The 23,350-nt window shown below is 43.6% G+C and overlaps 1 protein-coding gene across 4 annotated transcripts; it reads left to right on the forward strand.

Moving 5' to 3' along the window:
* Positions 1–1,596: 1,596 nt before the first annotated feature.
* Positions 1,597–23,244, forward strand: PPEF2 (protein phosphatase with EF-hand domain 2). 4 transcript variants are annotated; one of them, XM_049815586.1, is made up of 18 exons: positions 1,597–1,876; positions 6,392–6,579; positions 8,072–8,101; positions 10,280–10,407; positions 10,939–10,996; positions 12,179–12,354; positions 13,391–13,505; positions 14,844–14,890; positions 15,332–15,498; positions 15,583–15,619; positions 15,711–15,860; positions 16,651–16,986; positions 18,444–18,629; positions 19,329–19,471; positions 19,969–20,075; positions 21,167–21,330; positions 21,408–21,495; positions 22,119–23,244. In XM_049815586.1, the coding sequence occupies exons 2-18, from the start codon at positions 6,519–6,521 to the stop codon at positions 22,295–22,297; spliced, it is 2,172 nt and encodes a 723-aa protein (XP_049671543.1). In that variant the 5' UTR covers positions 1,597–1,876; positions 6,392–6,518; the 3' UTR covers positions 22,298–23,244. The 4 variants fall into 4 exon arrangements, with proteins under 4 accessions (XP_049671543.1, XP_049671544.1, XP_049671542.1 ...); XM_049815587.1 differs by lacking the exon at positions 8,072–8,101; XM_049815585.1 differs by lacking the exon at positions 8,072–8,101 and having other exon boundaries at positions 15,332–15,619.
* The last annotated feature ends 106 nt before the right edge of the window (positions 23,245–23,350 follow it).

The following is a 23,350-nucleotide window of genomic DNA, read 5'->3' on the forward strand; positions in this document are numbered from 1 at the left end:
TTCCACGTACGTGCAATGTCACCTCCAGTATTTGTGCACCAGTTATGCAAACTGTTCCTGAGAGAGCTTTCTGGAGATGTGGGCCCTTTATCTCCTTGTGCTGAGTCTGGCTAAGTGTTAATAACCTACTTACCTGCATCCTCTACTACTGCCTGGATAAATGGGCTGCAAGCTTTGCCTTGACCCAGTTTGTACAATGATGTTAGCAGTCGTATGCCAGAATGATAAATTTGAAAAACAGAGTGTTCCGGGAGGAAGATGTATATAACAGCAATCACGATATCCTTGAGATTTCAGAATGACATTGCTTTAATTCACAGAGCAGGCACTGAGTCCTGATCCCAGCAGGTTTTCTTTATGTAACAGCCACCCACAAGTAAAGACAAAAGGATTCTTACAGGTGTAACTTCGCATAGTCACCTTGACCTTGGCAGCGTTAGGCTGATTATCTTCTGGCAGTGGTGTGCCCAGGCTCTCAGTGGTATATAAATTCAATCAAATGTATTTGTTTCCATGTGTACAAATGGATCTGGAGTGTATAAATACTTGGTATCCATAAATATTTGGGAAACAGTTGTCTGCTCCTGTTGGTTTTGTGTCTTATCAGCTGTTCAGAACTCGCTCGGGCCCAACCACAGAGCAGATTATGGAAATGTGGGGTTTTCTGAGATTTAAACAAGAAAGGGAACTAGATTTGAAGAAGTCTGATTTTATTTTGTTTTGGGTTTGTTTTTTTTTTAAATTATTTTATTAAAGAAAACCTTGCATTTCATCTGTTTATAAACGTTCAGACAGCCTCATTGCCAAAAAAATAAAGCCTTTATGCCAGCTTGAATACTTTTTTTGCTAACCAACTTTATGGTCTTAGTTTAATGACAAGCTAAAATACAAACACTGAGAAAGTGGTAAATGACATGTCTTACAAACTAGATGATTTAACCTGTGAAATGTGTTGAGCTGCTTTTGTGTAAGAATTTAAAGTTGATAAAAATGCAGAGAGACAGGATTGTTAATACTTTAAATGAAACCATCTTAACAATGCTGGAAACATTAAAATCTTGCAGTGATTGTTTTAGGAGGGTTTGGGTGTTTTGTGGGATCTTGTTTGTTTTTTAAAAAAGGAGGGTAATTTGTAGTTACTTAAATTGCTTGCTGATCGTCCTTCTGTTTGAGATTTCATCTGCTTTGTGTGTCCACTTTTTAGAGACTGGGAAGTAAAATAGCTTTTCTGCTTTCTCAAGCCCAGTCAGATTCATGACTTAGAATTGTTAAGCAATTAAATAGAACTAAGTTAAATACATTATCATTGCTTCTTCTATCCTTTTGTTTCTGCAGTACAGATTCCCTGGCTACAAAGCCCAAAAGATTTTTCTGCCCAACATAGGGAATGCGTGAAACCTTTAATTCTTTTTCCTCTAGAAGTTTGCATTTAGCAAAAGGCAACTTGAAAGTGTGTAAACGCCGACTCTTAGCATGAGAGAGGCCAAGGTACTGTATTTCTCATTCATAATCTTCTTCAGTAATCCTAATCCATTTCAGATCTGTAGCCTTTCTTAACTATCACATGGGAGAGGATTCTTAAGGCTGCTCAAAACAACTGTGCAGTAAATATATCGAAGGGTCTGCGCTTGCTGCAGAACAGCACACGCATTCTATACCACAGGTGCCGAAAGACACGGCACTTTCTGCTGCGTGCCCGAGGGAACAGCTTACTTGATTATTTAGATTCTGAGGAGGAGTTTCTGAATCTGTTATTGAGCAACTAACTTCAGAGATTATTGATCACTTTGGGTACTGAATAGAAACAAAAATTGAACAAGTGGAGAGCTTCTGTTGTGTTTATCTTAATAAATCCATGTTAGAAATCGGTGGCAAGGTAAGTTGCATTTTCCTTTTTACTTCTCTGTAGCAATGTGTTGTGTTCAGAAGCAATTACTCAGCACCCAGTGTTTGAGGTGAAATATCCTTTTTGTATGTCAAGCTGTATAAAACTGCAGTTGTGAGTTTTCTGTCTGAAATTCTCTTTTTTGGCACTGCAGTAACTGTGCAGGTGCAGAAGTCAGTGCATGTGTAAAATAAAACAAGCTTCACCATCTCATTTCCAGCTATGAGACGTGCGGAGTCTGATGTACACGTGGGATATACATAGGTATTTACTCTAGGAGAGCAAGGCAGGATCATCACTTTCCCTAGCGCTAGCTACCGTTTTTATTCTTGGGAGAAGTATTTGGTTTTTTTGTTTATAATTCATCTGTAGCTCTTAAACAAACTGTTGGTGTTTTTCTTTTAGCAGAACTTCAAATTTCTGTTCCCCTCAGCCATCTCTCTCTCAGTTTTTCTCCTAGTAGACTTTCAGAAAGTGTTGTATCCTCTGATTGCCTTCTATATTCTACTCATCTCTTCTCTCAGTTGTTATCTATAAAATTGACAAGTTAGTGGGGATTCAGTTGTGCACATAACACATGAAGTGTGTCATGTTTCCTAGGAGCCCTGTTGTTCTGGAATTAGCTTCGCATTCACTTCAGCGTTCCTTGCAGGCAGCCTTCAATTCATATGGGCAGAGCACCAAATTCTGTACAGATCGGTAATGTGGAGAAGCTCAGAGATGTGACGGAGTGTGTAGGATTTGATTAAAAATGCTGTCAGTTGCTTTGGTTTTGAAGGAGTTAATATTTACAGTAAGCCAGGAAATTTACCTAGGCTTTTGTTTTTCTTGTTTTGGGCTGGTTGACACAAATGGATTTGTGTAAGTTTTCCTTTAATGAGTTTTATGTGGTATTGTAGGGTAGTATTAAACAAATGGGCAGCTTGTGTTTTAAGTGTCGCAAAAATGAGTATATTATCCCTTGGCTTGGGAGGTGTGTGTGGAGCGTGGCTGTTAAATGTTTCTCCTGCCTTTAGAACGCTATCTCAGGTGGAACAGGGAATGTGCACCTTTCCTGTGTGTCTGTGGTCTTCTTCTGAGGCACTGAACTTGGTTGTTCTGTTAGTTGTCTATGTCCACGTATGGTTCTTGAGTCCACGCTTTTTTTTGGTGGTGGTTTAGTTCTGCCCTGGCGTAAGTGCGTACAGCGGGTTTTATCAACTTGCTTTACTTAGAGCATGTGTGTTTGCTAGCAGATGCTCTATGCAGCAGTGCGTACCAGGGGAAAGCCTCATATGGATGTATTGCATCTTCTCAGAAGGCGTGAGGAAAGCCTGTTTTAGAGGCCTTCTAGCTGCACCAGAGAAAATGTAAACATCTCCGCCGGAGGGGAACACTGCCCAAGAGCAAGATGAGAAAGGAGCAGTTTGTAGCTGACTATTTCCTAGCTGCATCATTTCGTCTCACCTGGTTGTTTAATACAGCCTATATTTGAGTTGATGCCACCGTTCAACTTCATCAAGTCTTCCAGGCCATGTCTTTGTGGGCCTTTCTTCATCTTCTTTTTCTTGGGTACAGGAATTTAGGAAGGAGAGGGGTGCACGTCACTGTTCAGTGGTTGAGGAAGGATGAGAAGTGCTGAGCAGTTGCACTGGCTCTATTTCTTCCTCACTTCTCCCACCCTTGAAACAGGTTTGATTCCATTGGAGTTTCTGGTTTACTGCTGTGCACTCCCTTGCTCAGGCTATGGCCCTCAGAAAAATGTGAGGGTAATGAAGTGAAAAAGTTTGCAGCTCCAAGAATTGCTTGGGAGAGGCCTGTCAACAAGATCATTCATGATAAGATAAATAGGCAGGTGCTGTTGCCTGTGCTTGCTCTCTGCAGGTGCTCATAGAGCACACTAATACTAGACCATCCCTCGGTATGGATGGACAAAATTTATGTTTAAAGTAAGGCTCTCCAAATAACAAATGCTTGTTTGTTTTGCAGGGAAGGAGGGAAATGAGGACAAGTTTTATTCCGTCTCCAAAGGTCCTGTCAAATCCAAGGTCACATTTTATCAAAAGAGATAGGCACTACCCTGAATGCATCTTAAGCAAGCGAAGTACCTAACTCTGTACTTGAGCATTTGCTTCAAATTTGTTCTCCATTTTTTAGAAGTGATCTGGAAGCGTTCTAGTTCCTGAAAAAGGACTTTTTCCCTCATATTTGCGTTTTTAAGAGTATCTTTAAAGGCACTCACCTCTTCCAAAAAGCTGAAGCATCTGTCTTCCTTTGAAGCTGGTACGGTCAGGTTCCAAAGCAGCACTGAAGATACGTGTAGGCACACAGGCTGTGTTGACCCCCAGTGTGGAGGAACAGTTGTCTACACTAACCATGTTTCAGGGTTTTTTTCTTGGGACTGGCTTGAATCTGGTCCTGTGGACGGAACTCCCATTAGTAGCTGGAGTGTGTCTTCTGGTGTCATTTTATCTGAAAGGAACCTGCATCATGGTGTTTCAGAATGCTCTGCGAGGTTGTACCAGGATGCAGTAAGTAGAGGTGCTTGGGGAGGATTGTTTCTAAAGCAAGCTCCTGATACAGAGTGAATCATTCACATCATTGTTTCTCTGGACAGATAATACTTGCTGAAATTTTCAGATCTTTGTCTTTGTCTTTGTTTGGATAGCGAGATGGGAGTTAGGAGGCTACACTCAGAAATTCTGAGCTTGAAAATTTGTTTTTCCTGAAATGGGATTTGCCTTGTACAGGAGGTTACAAATAAGAGCCTTAAATGCTAGGGATTCTGATTTTTGTGTCCAATTGTCCATTTGAGTAGTTAATAATCTGAAAAGTTGTCAGAGTACCTGCATTATTTAAGCACAAAGGCCATAAAGGGCCAGATATAACTGGGCATAGTTCAGCAGTGATTTCAGGCCATTTCTGACAATGTTATGAAATAATGTTGTTAGAATAGAACTAGAGCGATCGGTATTTTGTTGAGAGCATTGCTGCATATCCTCCTGTTGGTCACCCAGTTATTGCGAAGATGCCATTGTGCAATTTGGCATCCTAGGCGAGGTAAAGAATTTCAGCATTTCACTTGCCTTAGAAACTTTCCATGCTGAAATGTTGTTTAGCACACTTCATCTTCCTGAGCAAACACTGCACACATGCACCTTATACAACACCGGACGTGCTCCTTCAGTTAGCTTTTGTGAAGATCTGTAGCTATTTTGAGAGGAAAGACGTGGGTTAGGTGGAAAGAGATTGAAGGAGGCAAAAGGATTGATTGCAGGAAGCGAGAAAAGGAGAAGGACTTTTCCCTCTGCTGGGGAGAACTGCCTCTGTAGTCACACTGTCCTGACCCTTCAAAATCCTTTGAGCTGTGGTCTCCTGCTAGGACCAGGCTTAACATTTTTACAGGTGTTTATTTCCTTCACTTCCCTCCCTTTCTCAGATTTCTCTTCCCCCAGTTCTGGGTTAGAATAAGAACCTGTATAATTCTTATGCGATACAGCCTGGGACCGCTTTGGCAGTAGTACGTGATTGTTTTGGGTTTTTTTCCAGAGGAAACATGTCTGACTGAATGACATTCTGGTTGTCCTAAAAGTGAGAGATTTCAGAATTTGACCTAATCTTGAGTTAGGATCCGTTCGCTCTGACCAGAGCTTTCTGCAGCAGTGAGGTTACAAAAGTCTGGCTGCCCTGTCCTCTTATACTGGCCAGGATCTGAGCATTTGATGGTATACTATGCTCCCACACTCAAGCAGATCCACAAGGTGAAGGAAAGCAGCGTTTAACAAAGCTGATTATTTTCTTATGATAGCTAATTGTTATTTTAGACTTATCTCCCCTCTAGCTGTGGCACTGCAAATAGATCTAAATACAATTTGTGTGCTCATCCCTCATAATGAGAGTTATCCTTCACAGATGGCTATATGCATGAATATTTGTCTGCATATACTGATTGTTAATGAATCACCTTAATAACTTTTATGGTTCCTGATCAGTATTGAAAAACGTTTTTCTTTTTTTTCTGTACAGTGTATGAATGCCTCCCACATGCAGTCATGTGTAGTATTTTAGCACCTTCATCCAGGCGCTTCGGCTGTGCATGAGGAAGCGGGGAGGTTGTATGAGGATTCGAACATGTAGTCTGCTCTCAAAACTCAATCGAGATTATTTTATTGTAGTATCTGAAATGAAGGTTCAGGTCAAAGACTGCCATATTGCTAAGAGTTTAATATTTTGAGGCATGTGAGGTACTGTGAGAGTACATGAATACCTGATTTATGCATCTACCATACAATTACAGTACCTAGATAGGCAATCTCTGCTGTTTTTATACAGTTATGAAAGGTTCTGAAAACATTCCTATTCATATAGCTGACTCGAAATTTGAAACAGTAAGACAGAAATCCTCACCTCAGATTGTCTAGAAGACAAAAAAGTAGCTGGAAAAAACTGGTAGTAGAAGATGCACTTGGGCACAAGACAGGCCATCTGCTCGTTGATCTTAATAAGCATTAATGTATTTAATTATAGATTCTTGGCACTGTGGGACATGTTGCAGCTGTTTTGATTCTGACTGAATGGTCTTCCCTGCATCTCTTTCGCGGTTTTGGTGATACCGTGCCAGTCTGCAATGTTCTAGGAGCATTGGTTGGAGAACATGGGATCTGGTAGTTCTGTAAACGCCAACTACAAGTACTCCCTGCAGAAGTCTGAAAATGGTGAGTGATTCTTTGAAAAGTAAACTTTCCCCGTCTGCTCCTGCACATGCCCTTGGGAGGCTGCAGTGGATGTGTTTCTTTTCTAAGTTACCTGGTTTTCTTCATAGCATTGAGGCAAGGTTATGTCTTTCAGTATCCTGTGACAAGGAGTCTCAGCTGTCAGGCAGAAGACCCACAGGCTTGAGAAAATAATAGCTGTTTAGACCAGGATTAGATTAAATTCAACCAAAACCTGACCAGGAATGAAGCAGCAAAAAGCAATTCCATTTGTTAGAATTAACATCCGATGGATTAATCAATTGCTGGCTAATGTGTGTGTTGTCACGTGCTGACAGCAAGATGATAGATGGTATCACCCTGCTGCTTCTGGTGGACTCCGTTTTCAAAGACTGTGTTAGCGGTGCAGGACTGATAAAGCAGAAGCATTAGCAAAGCCAAATATATCTGGTTCTAAAGAAGGTAAGACGGTGTGGCTAAGAAAAGCTGAAGAGCAAGAAGTGTGCTTTTTTTTCTAATTATGTCAGTGCAATGCTCTGAATCTCTGCTAATAATCCAGACTTTTTTATGGCTCTCGAAGCTGTAATGATTTATTTTTATGAAAACCTCGGTACGATAGTATCAATTTTTTGGGTGTGCGCTTAGGTCAGCTATGGAACAAAGAGAGTTTATGAGTGAGACTGTACACGTAAGGAAGTGTAAAAAAGTAAACAGATTACTTTGCTGTTTGAATCATTCAGTCATCAGCATTGGCAGAACAGCAGTATGGTGCAAACTGTTTGCAAGTGCTTTGAAAGGAAAAATAATGATTGCATTTAGAAGTGAGGAAAGCAGGGATACCGTTGTGACTCAGCCTTTTTTGTTTGTAATTTTTCCTTGTTGAAAACCTCCCACTTTTTTTAAAGTAAGTTAGACTTGTCTATCGCCTGTAGCACCACAGTACCATGGACTTTCCCACAAAGTTCAGGGCTATTTTATGATAATGGCTTGTCTATAACAAACAAAGTGTAACATAAAACTAGTTACTTAGTTGAAACTCTGCATTAGATCTTATACCTCATCAACAGTTTCCCATGAGAGTAAAACCTCTCTGAATTTCTTGAATCTGGTTCTCAAAATCCTTCAGATCTGCTGATCTGGAGCTAATTAGGACTGTCCACCCAAGTATAATGTGCCAGGCTGTGTCCTGTCTGCCTTGTACAAGGCCCAGAGTCTGTTCCCGATGGAAAGTGTAGCCAGCAGAGCTCTGTTAAACCAGCCCTGCACTTGAGTGAAGAAAGGGATGCGGAATCCAAGAGAGGGTGCAGACTCCCTATAAGCTGATGTGTCAACTATACTGCTAGCATGAACAGGCATGTTTTAGTTTGAGTGCTGCCACTTTGGCATGCTTTCAGTAGCTTACATGGTGATGTATGATTCAGTTTACTGCTTGGATCCTCATAAAATGCAGACAAATATCTTTCTTTTCCTTTTTTATTATTTTTTTCTGAACTAGTACAAACACTGCCAGATGAAACTCACCCAGGTAAGCTGGTCAATTAGAATACCTGGCTTTTTCAGTTGCAGAGTCAGTCTCTGTAAAAGTAGTGTAAAAAAACAATGCCTTGCCCATCTGGAACTTAAAATGCTGTAGATGGGGGTATATATGCTCTCCGTGCGCTTGATAACGAGTCCTTCATAGATTTTATTTTTAATGTTTCAAAGGATCTCATTTTCATCAGTATATGTGGAGTTGTAACTATGAATTTCTGCTTGGGTTCAGTTGAAATACATCTGACCCTTACTGCAGTAATTGGACATTTATCCACTGCTAACAGAATGCAAGATATTTAGAAGTTGTTTATTTTAGAGAGTGATTGTGACTGTGATTCTGGTTACATGCCAGCCAAATTACTGTACAGGGAGTAAGGCAGCTAGTGTTGGGTCTGTTATAAAGGAGGCTTGAAGAGGTAGCATCAGGAGCACCAAACTGCAGGGAAAAAAGTCAGCCTTTTTTATTTTTTCATGGCCCAGCAGATCAGTAAGCATTTTTTCAACAAGATATAAGGCTCAGGTAAAGAATACTTAAGTTGTTCTTGAATTAAGGCTAGCCAAGTCTTACCTTCTTGCCCATGACTTCACCGTGACTCAGTTCCTCACCTGCACAACAGCAACAGTTCTTCCCTTTTTGTGCTCTGCAGCTCCTAGTGCTGTAACAGTAACAAAATTTAGAAGGATTATTATTTTCAGTATGTAAACCATCAGGATATCTTATTTAGGTAAAGGTCAATGTTTCCTGCTGAAGTACATGAAGGGTGGTTTATGTTACATAATTAATGCAAGCTAATCGAATTAATGTGATCTCTTTGTCTCTTGCCAGCACTTAGCAACCTTTGGGGTAAGGGTAGGGGATTTCCTTCCTTTTATAAAGTTTTTCCACCCCCCACACCCTATTGGTCTCCCTGCTTTGGTGAATGCGGTAGTGCTCTCTCACAAACCAGATGCCGAGGGAATATGAGCTTCTGCAGCAGGGCTAACCCTGTAACTGTCGTCTCCATTTGATTTTGGGGCCAGCCTGTAGAGAGCAGTCATCCCTCCCTCCCTCAGCTAAAGATGACACAGAGAAGCATCATTAGAAAATGTTGTAAGCATAGGGCTCTAGGGTAGGGCTCCAGAAATGAACAGGAAGGGACACGGAGCATAATCAAAAGGAGATGCCAAGTAGCAGAGCTGGTTGGCAAGGTGCCATAAAGTAACCAGACGGTCCAAATGGGGTCAAAACCAGCTAAGGAGGATGAAATTGTTTCTAGAGGTACATAAAGTTATGTGACAGAACTTGAAAAAGGAAATGGGAAACTGCACCAATGTACTTCACTTTAAATATGCACACACCCATTTGAAATAATCTTTTAATGAAAAACACTGGAATTGGGGAAATGCAGAGGAATTGTTATGTTTTAAAGATCAGGGTGAATAGGCATCGTTTGGAGGGAAGAGCCTGGTGCCAGTCCTGGCTGTGGATTGAACCATGACCCGGCACCTGGAAATTCCTTGCATTTTGTTCCTTCTGTGTCATTAGGTGGCCAAAGATCTGTCTCCCTCTTTTCGCTGTGGGTGTTGATTTTGTCTTTATTTTATTCCAAAATAATGGTATGTTAACAGTTACGCTAGAATAGATCCCTTCTGAAGTTTGTCCAGAACTGCAAAAGCTGAGGTATTTATTTGGATTCAAGGAAGGTAGACAAACCCCATATTTTTAAGGCTCTGGAGGGGGACTCGGTGTCTTGTTTTACCCCAACTCCTTGTGTGGCCTCAGTCATATCTCTGGTTTCCTGAAGCCCCAGTACCTAGACTGTAAGACGGACAGGAAAATAATCAAGGTAAACAGGAAGGGAGAAAATTGTTTAGTAATACTGAAGAACGTGTTTGGATCTTTAGGCCGTAATAGGTTGTTGTTAACTCTGGTGCTGAGGAGCCAGCAGCAATGGTTAGAAGTGCTTCAGAGGTCTCTGGTCAGGCAGGGTCAGATCAGCGTCTTGCAATATGGTGAAAAGCAGCAGGTGTTTTGTTATCCTTAGTATTTAGGCATCAGAACACCTTTCCTGAAAACTTGCTCCTGAAGAAGGATGCTCTTCAATTTTCAGGGTCAGGAAAGGAGCGGTAGCAGGATACCTCAGCTGCAGCCACTGCAGCTCAGCAGGTTGGTCCTGGTTTTGTCCCCTAGCTTTCAAGGCAGCCGTCTTGATCCAACAGTGGTATCGGCGCTATGTTGCTCGGCTGGAAATGCGCCGACGTTGCACCTGGAGAATCTTTCAATCCATTGAGTACGCTTGCGAGCAGGATCAGATCAAGGTAAGGTGCCAAGGAAAAGAGTATGTAGGAAAATACATAGGAGGGTGGGTTCTGTGCCACAGACTCGCTCGTTTCTGGCTACTGGCTGGTAGTCCTATAAGTGCTTCAGTGGGCCAAGGACTGGGTTTTCTGCCCATTTTTTACCCTGTCGATTTCCTGCCTGTTTATGGCTGAAGAAACCCTAAGTAACGAGTCTTGAAAGAAAGCTGTAAGGACCATTTAACATTGTTTTGCCTGAGTCTGAACACAATAGGCAAGCTCAGTTGCTTTGTTATACTTTAACTTCGATTAATATTCTCTTATATGGTTGTCTTGCTGTTAGGGAGAGGGAGGACTTACAGGTGTACTTCTGTCTATATGGCTGAAGGTAAAGCTACTTTTTTGACTTCATCACAAGATATTCAAAACCAGAATTGGTATAGTATGAGAGGGGCATAGATAATACTTCCAGAAAGAAGAATCATGTTAAGTTGCCACTCTGCAGAATTTCATTCCAAGGTCAATGATGATGGGCTCTCTCTCTTCTTGCAGCTTCACAACTTCTTCAGTTACCTTATGGACCACTTCACGCCAAGCAGCAGTAAAGAGAGTAAGTTTGTATGTGCCGTTTGTAGATGTGGCACCAGCAGATCAGAAGGTTGCACCCTGTATTGATTCTTTGCCCATTGCTGGTCCTTTAGGATGGCAAAGGGGGCCAAGAGAGTCTAAAGAGCAATGGCATCAGGAATTTGGATAGGGAGTGAATTGTCTGGAGACTGTCAGAGCCGTGCGAGGGATGTGGGGCAATTCCTGCTCCTTAGGAGCTGGAAGGGGGAATAAAAGCGCAGTATGGGTTTTTTTAAGAGCAGTATTAGAAATCTGCCTTTTTTCAGTGATCCCTGGTGACCAGGGCTTTGCAGACCCCATTTCTGAAGTGAGAGAATCCATCTTCAGTGGACTGTGCTCTAGGGTATCTACTTTATTTATATTTAGTCTCTCACTTATAACTGGGGGGTGGGAGGCGGGGAGAAGTGCTGTGGGAACCAATACAGTATCTTCCTGAATAAGTAGAGAGCATTATATGTTATTTCTTAGTGCTGGGAACTTGCTAATGAGCTTAGCTCTGAAATCTGATGGTATTAAGTCAAAATTAGCTATTTCCTTCGCTGACCATAACTTGCTGAAGTCCTCGGTCCTTCCTTTCAAACTGCCATCCTTTTTCTCAAAACCACCCCACGTATTTTACCACAAAGCTCTGTTGAAGAAGATATTTTTTTTTAGTGTCTGTATAAAACAGGACAATAATGTCCTGTTCCTTGAGTTGGGCTCTGAGATGTTACAGCAATAAAAAAATAATATGTATTAATACAAATTTTGTGCAACACTGAGAATGTAGGTGCAAGCTTAGAAAAAACAGTTCCTTAGAAGATAGTTCCTTATTATACAGTTTGCTTTTGCATGTCATTGAAAATAAGACTTCAGTTAGCCACGGCAACCAGCGTCCATCTGGCTTTACCAGAGTTTTGGAGAAACTAGCATAGCTGCCAGCACTGCCTGATACGTAGCACATGGAAACTTGTCCCTGCAGACTCTTCCCCACTGCAAATTCTGTAGTGGTGTCAAACTAGCAGCTAGCCTCTGCTGCTGCCATTGCTCATGAGCTCTAGCCTAACCAAACAGCTTTTTATTTAGCAAATTACTAGAATGGTGTATTGAGCCAACTTAACTTTTTCTTGTTTCTTTCTCTTTAAAAAAAACCCCAAACAATCAAACTGACCAATCTGCCATCCAGGGGATTTTATCAGTCGGATGTTCATAAGCGGGGAAAGCTTCAAAGAGGCAGAGCTGGAAAAATACTGTGACTATGAATCCCTGGAGGTGCCAGACTCCTACACTGGACCCCATCTCTCTTTCCCACTCCTTCCTGACCATGCAACTGCCTTGCTGGAAGCTTTCAAACAAAAACAAGTAAGGATCCGAAAAGGAACCATGCTTTCCTCTTCTCTGCACCGGGGTGTAGGACAGATATTTGGTTTAGCTTTCATAGCAAGCTAAGTTGATGGGAGTATAAAGAGCTGGCAGGCTGTTAAGCAAAGGGGAATGGAAATGATACGGTGTTTTCCCCACCATAGGAACTTCTTTCTTTTTTGAAAATGCAGTTCTGACAAAACTGAAAACTCTTTGTAGGTGTGTGCTCATATTAACCTGAATTTCCTTTTAAAGGGAAAAAAACCCACAACAGTCCATGTTGAAATATTCTGTCATTTTTTGTTGCAATTCCTCAATTTGTAAAAATGTATAGAATGGCCCAGATGGAAACAGCTGATAAAAATTATGTTTTGTGCCACACAACTTTGACTCATATTTAAAATGTAAAATGTGAGGTTTTTGATGAGGAAGTCCAGCACCAATTCAGCAGCACTAAGAAGTCCTTGTACAACTGCAGTGTTCTGCTGCCATCCCTCAGTCAAGGTGCTGAACTGCAAAATAGGCCAAAACATCCCTTCTCCAAACAAAACTTCTAAAACAAAGGTCTTTAGTGTCTTGACTAATATTAAATGACTACAGCCCGGCTTTGAGTGAATATATTTCTGCAGAACACATCACAGCTCAGGGCCTGGCTTAATGTGGAGAAGGCTAAGAAAGATTTAGAGGAGCAACTTCTTACCTGTGATACTGGGCTGGAATTTCTGCTGCTCTAGGAGGTGGTGTTGCCCAGCAGATATAGCCTTAACCATAGGGTGCTAGGACTTTTTGGTTCTCTTGCCAGCCCTGCCAGTGCCAAGGCTGGGCTGCTTTGGGTGAGTCTCTTCCATCCTGCTGTTCCCCAGTATTTGCCTCATCTTGTTTGCAAGCCCATAGGTCAGCACCAAGTGTCATCCCAGTGAGACTTTGTGCCATCCAGGCTATCATGGTGGGTCCCTGGGGCCTTTGCAGACAGAGCTGCATTGCTGCTCAGAGGTCACTGATTTCCTGCTTTAATCCCTTCGCTTTCTCCTAGTAGCAGCTCCACGCTCGCTATCTCTTAAACCTTCTACATGAGACCAGGAAGCACCTCAAGCAGTTGCCAAACATCAGTCATGTCTCCACCTGCTACAGCGAGGAGATCACTGTGTGCGGTATGTCTGGGTGGGAGGGCACTGTGCAGTCTCTGGGGCAGAACACTCACATGAAAGGGGTGGGAAAGATATAAAATGGTAGCATTACCATGATGTCCTCCTCTGTACTGTGTGTGGAACACAAATGCAGTCTATAAGCAAAATGTGTGTTGTGTTGAGAGGCAACTGGGGCTGTCTAAAATATCCGGGTTTACCCTGTGATGCTGTATGATGTGAGCTGCTCCGAAGACTGGCCTGGAGACTGGAGGGAGCAAGTCTGCATCATGGCCCTATTTCTGCTTGGTCTGGAACGGGATGGGGGTGTTGAGGGAAGGTGGTTTGTCTCTTCATAGTCTGCTTTTGGCTTCCCTGAGAGATTTTGGAATACATCATTAACAAACCCTGCCCCTAGATGGTAGCATTCAGTTTGCCTTAGCCTGCTGGAGCAGTGGTGATGTCATGGTGATTATAAAAATGCAAGGAGAGGAGGAGGTATGGATAGAAAATATAAGGATATACATTTGTCTAAGGGAAGATGAAGGGTGATAATGATGGCCTGTCGCTCTTAAAATTGTTATACATTGCAGCAAAGATTTAAAGAATTTTTCAACTGGAATTCAAATTTGTCTTTGTTCTGTCACCCCAACCTTGGAGTCCTTTTACCAAACCACAAAAACTGCACCTAGTCCAGGACTGGCCTCAAACTCATTCATTTTCTGTCCTGTTTTGTGGCCTGGGATTATTTAAACAACGAAGTCCTGGGGCTGTTATGGCTGAGTCTTCATTAACAGCAGCGTATGCATTCAGATCCAGAATACTAACACGTCTTTGTGTCCTATCAAGTAAATTTGAAAGCTTTTCACCATTACTTTCCTACTAGGAAAACAGGACTAATGTTTAAACGTTGAGATATTTTGAAAAATGTGTACTTAGCATAGACTTTTACATGCATTCACCTTCTGGAAAACAAACCTCTCTCTCCAATATCACTCTAAATGATAATTTAGTTTGATTATTATTTTGTATGCAAAGCTTTCTCCCATGTAATGATCAAAGTCAAATAGTGTCTTCTGTCACGTTGTGTCACCCTAAGAGATAAATGAACAAAGATTCTGAATCAGAGTCTTCAGAAGCTGGTGTTGGCTTTTTGCTGCCCTTCTCAGGCTTCAGCTCAAGCCTTTACATCATGTCCTTTTCCTTCGGGCACATTGCCTCAGTGTAAGGAAACTTGTACCTTGAACTTCCCAAAATATTTCAGTGGTCATTGATTTATAGAGCAGATACTTCACAGGAAGCTATTTATTGGTCTTTTTAACTTAAAGGTAAACATAGTGTGACTTTTCTTTTTGTGCCTGTTAGGAGACTTGCACGGCCAGCTGGATGACTTGTTCCTCATATTTTATAAGGTAGGCACCTTATTTGGAGAGGGAGGCTGGCCAGGCATTGTGAGAAGTATCGCATGGGTCATGCTGAGAAGTGTTTGCAAAATCGGGCCCTTCACATGTTGTGTGATTCTTCAGGTAGATTCAACCGGTTTTAAATGGCATCACAAAGCAGCAGCTTATTCTCTTGCTGACTTTGAAATCTGATATACATGTACATTTGGGAAGTGCCAGTAGACATTTTTGTAAGCGCTGATACCAATGGCAACCCTTCCTGACTGCCACCTTTCACTTTTCAGTGCGTTTGCCACTGGGACCCTACAGGATAAAAATAAAAGAGTCAGGGTCTATTGCATAAGGTAACCTGGGGCAGGAGTGAGACAATGTGCAGCTGCTGGGGGGGAGGAATATGGAGATCACGGGGAGGCCTCTCTTGTAACATCTGCTTGTTCCTTGCTTTTACAGAATGGCCTTCCTTCTCCTTCCAAGTCCTACGTGTTCAATGGGGACTTTGTAGACAGAGGCAAACAGTCCCTCGAGATCCTCATTGTCCTCTTTACCTTCCTCTTGATCTATCCAAAGGAGGTTCATCTCAACCGCGGGAACCACGAGGACCACATGGTCAATTTACGGTATGGGTTCTGTGCGGGGCTGATCATGATATCAAGGGTGTCACTGCAAAATCCCACTGAACTTCCTTTCTCCTGTTCCTTTAGTTATGGTTTCACCAAGGAAGTAATGCAGAAATACAAGGTAGGCCTATGTTTGTGTCTCCTTTACCACGTGAGACATGGACTTTGAAGGCTTGATGCTTCATCTTTTCCTTTCTGACCTGTCCTTCTAGGTGCATGGGAAGAAAATCTTGAAGATGATTCAGAATGTCTTCTGTTGGCTGCCCCTCGCCACCCTGATTGACCAGAAAGTCCTCATTATACATGGGGGCATCTCTGACACCACTGACCTGGACATGCTTGAGAAAATTCAAAGGAACAAAGTAGGTTTTATTACCTAGATATTGCAAGAAACAGCAGTGTTGCTGATTTGTGGTGAGGAGCTTATTTCTACATGTCAGCTTGGCTGTTGATAAGACAAATCTAAAGGATGGTCTTCCTAGACAAACTGTGTTTAGTCACAGGCTTGGAGTGGATTGCTTTGGTTTAATAGTGTGCGTGCAGGAGGTGTGAAGGGAAGAAGCATTCTTGGCTTCTGGAAGATGTAAGAATCGTAGCCAGGGAAGTAGGGGGCAAGGGCATGGGTAAATAAGATGTGCTGGTGCTGACTGTAAAAACACAGAGATGATGAGACTTTGGCCCATAGTTCCTTAGCCTGATTTTCCCCTAGATTTCCAGAAAGATTTTGTTAAGTCATTTAACTTGTCTCTGCCTCACTTTCTAGTGGAGAAATACTACTTCCCTTCTCCAAATGCAATGACAAGCACTGCATTAGTCATCAGTCCTTCCCTCATTCTGCCGCCCAGTTCCTGTTGCAGATTAAATCCAAGTAGTCTACCTTTTGTGAAATGTCTGAGCAGCACAAAGTCAACGAAGACAAGATAGATCTGTAGTCAGGATGGATGTGGGGCCCCAGCTGTAAACCAAGAATGGCACATCCGAGAGGATGGCACTAGTAATCTCCCACAATTAATCAGCATTTGACAGCAGCAAAGGGAATTGAGGCTTGGAAGCTTGGGTCACCTGATGGTCTGCCAATGGAAGATGTTAGAGCTGGAGATGTAGGTTTCCAAGCGGTGTGACCAGCTCTCTTTTCTCTCTTTCCTCTTTCAGTTTGTTTCTGTATTAAGAGGGAAGAAAAGAAAGGAGTCGAATAGAAATGTGGAAATACAGGAATTAAACGGGGAGAGCAAAGTAGAGGCTGACCCAGCAGGGAACAAGGCAGACCCCAGTTTATCTCTGCAGCCCCGGCCGGCCCAGGCTCCCAGTATGGCCAACAGGCTGGAGTTTTCCAAGTGGGTCCGGCAGACGGTACAGGAGCAAATCGAGTGGTGCCGCCAGCTGGTGGACATCAGCGAGTCGGAGCCGGAGGAGCTCACCTACTCCAGTGTGGTCTCCTTGACAGACTTGGATGGGCCGTGCTGGACTCGCCAGGATGAGTGGAAGCAGGTGAGTAGTCTGCGCGGGGCCCTGAGCTCAGTGGGCTGTGGGCCTTCTGCAGGTTCGCTGTTATGAGGAATCTCAGTACAAAATACATGGCTTAGTGCACAGACCTCTCTGCAGAGATTTTTGCTGCTTTGTATAGTGGAGTTAAGGAGCAACTCAAGTGTTGGAAGTGCCAGTGGGCAGCCTAATGGGGTTTGTGCTATTTTGTACCTACTGCTCTGTAACCCAAGACAGCCTGGCGTCAGTCATTCAGTTGTAAGCCGTCAGGAAGGGCTGTACTGTGAGCTCGTGATTGATCATTGCTGCTTGGGGATGTTTTGTTAGATATCTGCACCACATCCAGCCCATCCTGCGGCACGGTTCCCTAGCAATTGAAGAGCTGCGCACAAGAGTCATGTAGGAGAACATAAGCTGAGTGCAAGACTGGCGCTAGCTGCCATTCCGCTGGCGCCTTTCTCCTACCCTTGTGAGTCAGCCTCTTCACTGGGCTTTTGGCCTTCTGTGCTTAAGGCTCTGTCCCAGCATTGCCCCTACCACAGCACTCATCCATTGTAGTACAAATAAAAATGCTGCTTAGGCATAGAGTGGGGCAACAGGTTTTCTTGATTCACTGCAGGGGAGAGAAATAATAGACAAGACTGATGGTAGAGCCCAGTGGTTATATGGGTTATCTGAAGTCAGCTCTGTAGGTAATGAATGAGCACGTCATTTGGTAATGAGTGAGTGGTGATCTTGGGTACTAAGAGCAGACTGAATTTGTGGTTTTAACTAGGCTGCACTGTGAGTAGATTGCTAGGCAGGTCAGAGCCTGGGAACTTGATTTCCTGTTTGTGTTAGACCAGTCTGTCTGTAAGCCCCTTCTGTGCACTCTGAAACCATTGTTACTTCATGTTACATATGACATCCTGGCATTGCACACATTATCAGCATAAAGCTACATATTGAGGTCAGGGTTAAAGAGATTAAACTTTAATCCAAATAGTGGTTACTGAGTCAGCAATTACTTACATTTCTGGAGGCTGCAGAATGTCCTGGCTAGAGAGCAAAGGAGTTTAATACTAAGCTGGCTCAAGGCCTCAGGATCTGCTGGGTGTTCTTGCCCTGGGACCTGGTTTGGGATGGAGGAGGACAGGCAAGGCTCCGAAATCTCTGAGGCAGCAAAGGGAAGGTTTGTATCAGGCTTGATTTATGGACACCCCTCTTCCCCCAGGCACTTTGGGTGTCCCTGTAGCTCCAGGCCAACAATATTGTCATCTCTGTGGTGGACCAGCCCTGTGACAGTCCTGCGGAGAGTATTGTGGTTCCATTGGGATGCAGGAAACATCCCTGTTTCCCTGCACTATGGTAATAGCAGCAGTCCAGGGAGGGATTCAGAGATAGAGCTGTATTTGCTTAGTAAACTTTGATCGGTGTTATCTGTTGGGTATACTTTACTCAGTGAACTTTTCCAACTCTTCCAGATTTTAGACATTCTCTGGAGTGACCCCATCCCTCAGGAGGGCTGCAGAGTAAATACGGTGCGAGGTGGTGGCTGCTACTTTGGACCTGATGTGACAGGGAAGATCCTTGAGAAGCACAACTTGCAGTTCCTCATCCGCTCCCATGAGTGCAAGCAAGAAGGCTACGAGTTCTGCCACAACAGGAAGGTCAGTGAGGGGGATAGCGTGAAAGGATACTTGGGTTTCCATCCTGCCAGGGTGGGGTTTCTGTGGTGGCTTGTCTCAGCTCTGCATTTCTTCCAATGGAGCTTTGTTAAGTACGTACAAAATCGTTCAACAGCCTCATTGGGAGTTACTGAAGTGTGTTGCCAGCTGAGGTCTTAGGTCAGGACAATCTGGAGGCACCTGCTCTGTTGGGGGCATCTCTTGTGCAGGCAAAGCACATCCTTGTGCATGGTAGCTGAGAAAAGGTCTGAACCCATTTGTACCGTTGACCCCTTAATGCAGCTGTTTCTGAAGATGATGTACGAAAGGGTGTTACCAAGCTGCTGCAGCGAAGTTTTGCTCTCAGAAGATTCACGGTCACTTCAGTGACTTCAACAGGGGCACTTTTGACTCTGCTCACTGCAGTGGAGAGCGGAAGGTTGTTGGGAGAGGTACAGTGAAATTGCAGAAGCCCAGCATGTGGCCAGATCCATGTAAGACAAGTGCCGCCCTCAAGGAACTCGCACCTGCAAGGCTCCCAGGCCAGCTGCTGCCTCGCTCTTCCTTTTCCACGTAAAACATGGTGCTTTCACAGTCTCTTGACTCCAGAAAGGATCGGTTGTGTTGTTTTCACTGATACATGTATATATAATAAGAGGATGTATGTACTAACTGTAACTGCCTCTCTTTTTTGGGCGTTAGGTGCTGACCATATTTTCAGCCTCAAACTACTATGAGATTGGCAGCAACAGGGGAGCCTATGTGAAGCTGGGACCGGACCTCATTCCCCATTTTGTTCAGTACCAAGCGAATAAGATGGCCCATACTCTCACTATGACCCAAAGGCAAGGCTTTCTGGTTGCTCTGTGTTCACCAAGCCAAAATTCCAAAAGGGAAAACTTTTGGAGCTTTGAGAAAGTTTGACTCTGGAACTGAACTTTCACAACTTGATTTACTAAATCATACTGCTAGAGGAAGACTCAGGCTTTGTGCAGAAATTACTGAGGGAGGCTCAAGGGTTTAGGAGGGAGCATTACAAGATGAGCAGGGGACTCTTTTTCACAGACTGCTGATTTTCCAGCTTCTCTTTTCAATGCCAAGTTTTAACTTTCAACCCTTGCTGAGGTTCACTTCTGCTTTGTTACTTCACAAATTGATGCAGCGATTGATTCCAGGCATCCAGTGCCTTGTCATGAGCATTGAGATGCAGGTGTAGCTGTGCAAAGCAGTTGTGCGAGGGTCTGGGCAATGCACAGACAGGCCAGAGGACTGGGAAAGTGCAGCTTCTCTTGCACTTCTTGGCAAGTCTTTAATGTGCTTCTCTCTTTTCTGCATCCTCCAGAATCAGCAGAGTGGAGGAGTCAGCCTTTCGAGCCTTGCGGGAAAAGCTCTTTGCTCACACTTCAGCCCTCATCAGAGCGTTCAAGGCCTACGATAAGGACAATACAGGTAAATCTGAGCCAAGGGACACTCAGGTTAATTCCCTATTAGGATAGGATTGAAGAAGCCAAGTTGAGCGTGTGGCTGTTCAGGAGACTCCTCACTGATAGTTGTCAGTGACTGTCACGGGCGGAGGCTGTGCCAGACCTTGCCAGAGCGTTGGTCCTGTTTGCTGTTATTCAGCGTCTCCGTTGGGAACCTGTTAATGCCTCAGAGTGGTGTTGTAACAAGGCGGTGTTGGAAAAGCAAGACGTGATTAGCCTAATGTGTAGCAATTTAGGCTTGGTGCTATGAGAACCCTTTGGAAGAGAAGTATTGAAGAAACATTGGAAAAGATGACCTGGAACATGTCTGTCATGTCACTTGGGAAGGGCTGGGTGGTCTCTAGAGTCCTTTCAGCCCTGGAGTCTAAAATCACTGGGAAGAGGAAAGCGAGGGATGTCGTCCGTGGCAGCAGCCCTAAGGAAGGAGCTGAGAGTTCATAATTCTCTGGCTGACAGGAGTGCTCTGCTGATGCACTACCCAAGACATGTTGCTGCATCTGTCCACATGCGGGCTGGGAGAGACAAGGAACACAGCATTTGGCAGAACTGCTTTTTTGTGGGTAGAACGGTTTTCTTCCCTGGCAGCAGAATTGTTCATAAAAGTCCAGTTCAGCTGTTACAGCAGTGGCTAAACTAGGGGCTTTTCCATGTTCCTGGGTTACTGAGAAAGTACTAGTGCAGTTGTGTAGGCCATAATCTGTAGGGTGACCCTGGCTGTAGGCCACAAATTTATAATGAAATATCCAAAGCTGGTGTCTTCCCATTGTTCAGATGTTTGCAGCCCCATGGCCCTGATTTGTTGCAATGATCAAAAGCCTGCTGAGGCTGGGGGGAGCAGCAAGTGCACTTGTGCCTGCAGTGGCTGATTTCTGTACAGCCATGTAGGTTTTTTTCCTGTACCAAAGTGCTCAAGTATGTCATGGAGAAATAATGCTGTTGCTGTCAGCAGCACACTAGACTGGATCTGTGTACTGGTCTAGGCTTTTTACTTTGCCTTTATGTGCTTTGAACTGCTTATCTCTCAGAGGTCTCCATGGCTCTCCCTTTTCCTTACAGGAAGGATCACACTGAGCAATTGGGCGACAGCAGTGGAGTCAGTCTTGCACCTGGGATTGCCCTGGCGAATGCTAAGACCGCAGCTGGTGCGCAACACAGTGGATGGCATGCTGGAATACAAGTCCTGGCTCGACGACTTGGCCATGGAACAGCGGAGCCAAGAGGTAAGGACTCGCCTTCTTCCACCAAAGCATGATGCAAAGCAGCTCACCAGAAGAAGTGTGACTGTGTTGTCTTTCAGCACATCCAGTCAAGCTTGCTGGAAGTCATTTATCGAAATAGATCCAACCTGGAGACCATATTCAGGATCATAGACAGAGATCATTCAGGTAAGCAGGTGTGCAGGGGGTGGTTGTCACTGCATTGTATTCCATTTTACTTTTAGGCTCTCTTTCATATGTACAAAGGCATTTTTATTTAATGGTTTAAGGCTTAGGTCTTTCTCCTCCCTCAAGACCTTTTGGAATGTCATTGCAAGTTTCCACAACTGTGATGCATTTTGAAGTACTGTGCGCAGTCCAAGTAGAGAATTAATAATTTATTCTGGAGGAGTTCAGCAGAATAAAAATTGTGATGAGAGTCATGACAGTAATGGAGCGTACAAGGGATCTTCGTGTTACCTGCTTTCAAGCAGTCCTCTCCACTACATTACTGCGGGAAAGAGAAAAAACAAGTCTTTGCCTTCTTTTCTTTTCCCAAATTGTATTATGTCTCTTTAGTCCTTTAAGTTATATTTTAGCTAGTGTTCTTCATGCTAGGGAATTCAGTTGCAGCACATGCTATGCTGATTATGAGTGGTTTTTTTCCTTCCTTCAGGGTAGGCAATTGGCAGGTGTGGGACAAAAAATCAAAGCTGAGCAGGGGTCCCTCCTTGCATGCTGAGCGGTGACTGACTGGCAGCAGTGCCTGCGGTGACCTTGTGCTGAGGTGGCTGTGCCTTCCTTCTCCACAGGTCTCATCTCATTTGAGGAATTCCACCAAACCTGGAAGCTGTTCAGCTCCCACATGAACATTGAAATCACAGATGACGGCATCAACGACTTAGTTCGCAGCATTGATTTCAATAAGGATGGAAATATTGACTTCAACGAGTTCCTAGAAGCCTTCCGCCTTGTCAAACAGTCACAGTAGTGAGAACCTGGTGAGGGTTGCCACACCCAATGCCTTGACTGTCTGCAAAGTCAGGGGGTCCACTTCCTACCTCACTGCAGAGCATGCCTGCAGCTGCAAAGCAGGAAAAGGGAAGGCAGGTACCTGTAGCACTTACTGGTTGAAAACAGTGACTGCCATAGCCCACAGCTGTGATCCACTTGGGGAAGGTAACAAGTAAAATAGATAAGCTGCATGTCCCTCTCGCCATTTTTTAAAAGTAGAAATTCCTGCTCAAAGAGAAGATGCAACTTTGTTGATCTTGTCAATGCACGTGATGAGATGTTTCAGGTCTGTTCAAGTGCAGTAAAAAGGAAGTAAAGGTACTTTTCGTAGGCAGTTTTTTAACCAGGTAGCAACTGCTGGAGCACAGCTTTCCTTTTAATACACACTTTTTTCTGGAGTGCCACTTCTGGGCTGTTTCATGCCTTGTCTAGTTTGTCAGCTCTGTTAGGGGTATTGCTGTCTGTTTTAGCAATATCTACTTCTTCTCTGTTGTTCCTTTGCTGTGATACGTTTGTTCTGTAAGTTGGAAGCTACTAAAGCTGCTGACTGGAGGAGACTTTGAAAAAACTATCCTCTCAAACATGCAAAACTGTTGCTAGCAGGGGAGGCTTTTTTAAGAAATCTTTTGAGACTAGTTCTTTTTCAAAGGCTAGGGTAGTAGATCAAGTAACCTCCTGCTAGAGTGCCCATGCTGTGTGTTCAAGTTATTTTCAAAGCATGGTACAACTAGAGCTTAAAAAGGGGGTGGGGTGGGGGGTGGTGTTAGTGAAGTGTTTACAAAGAAAAAACCAATGTACTATACTCAAAAATGCAGCATAGTCACTGTAGCAGGGGCATTATGGTAGAAGTCTTCACTTAAACTGGTACACTGGCCCATGAAAAACAGAATTCTAGCCTCATTCGATTTCTTAGAACAGCCCCCCCTAGAGCCTGAATTGCACATTTAAGATACTTTAATAATGGGAACAATGCTTCCAAAAATAAACTAATCCTTTTCCCCCATTAAGTGGGGTTCCACCTATGCTTTTC

This window comes from Accipiter gentilis, chromosome 12, assembly GCF_929443795.1.
Source record: "Accipiter gentilis chromosome 12, bAccGen1.1, whole genome shotgun sequence".
NCBI classification, from domain to species: Eukaryota; Metazoa; Chordata; class Aves; order Accipitriformes; family Accipitridae; genus Astur; species Astur gentilis.

Coding starts and splice junctions, on each gene's coding strand:
- PPEF2 (XM_049815585.1), top strand. CDS start 6,519: ATGGGATCTGGTAGTTCTGTAAACGCCAACTACAAGTACTCCCTGCAG. Junction 16,987..18,443: donor GCCAGGATGAGTGGAAGCAG/GTGAGTAGTCTG, acceptor CAACTCTTCCAG/ATTTTAGACATTCTCTGGAG. Junction 20,076..21,166: donor CTACGATAAGGACAATACAG/GTAAATCTGAGC, acceptor TTTTCCTTACAG/GAAGGATCACACTGAGCAAT.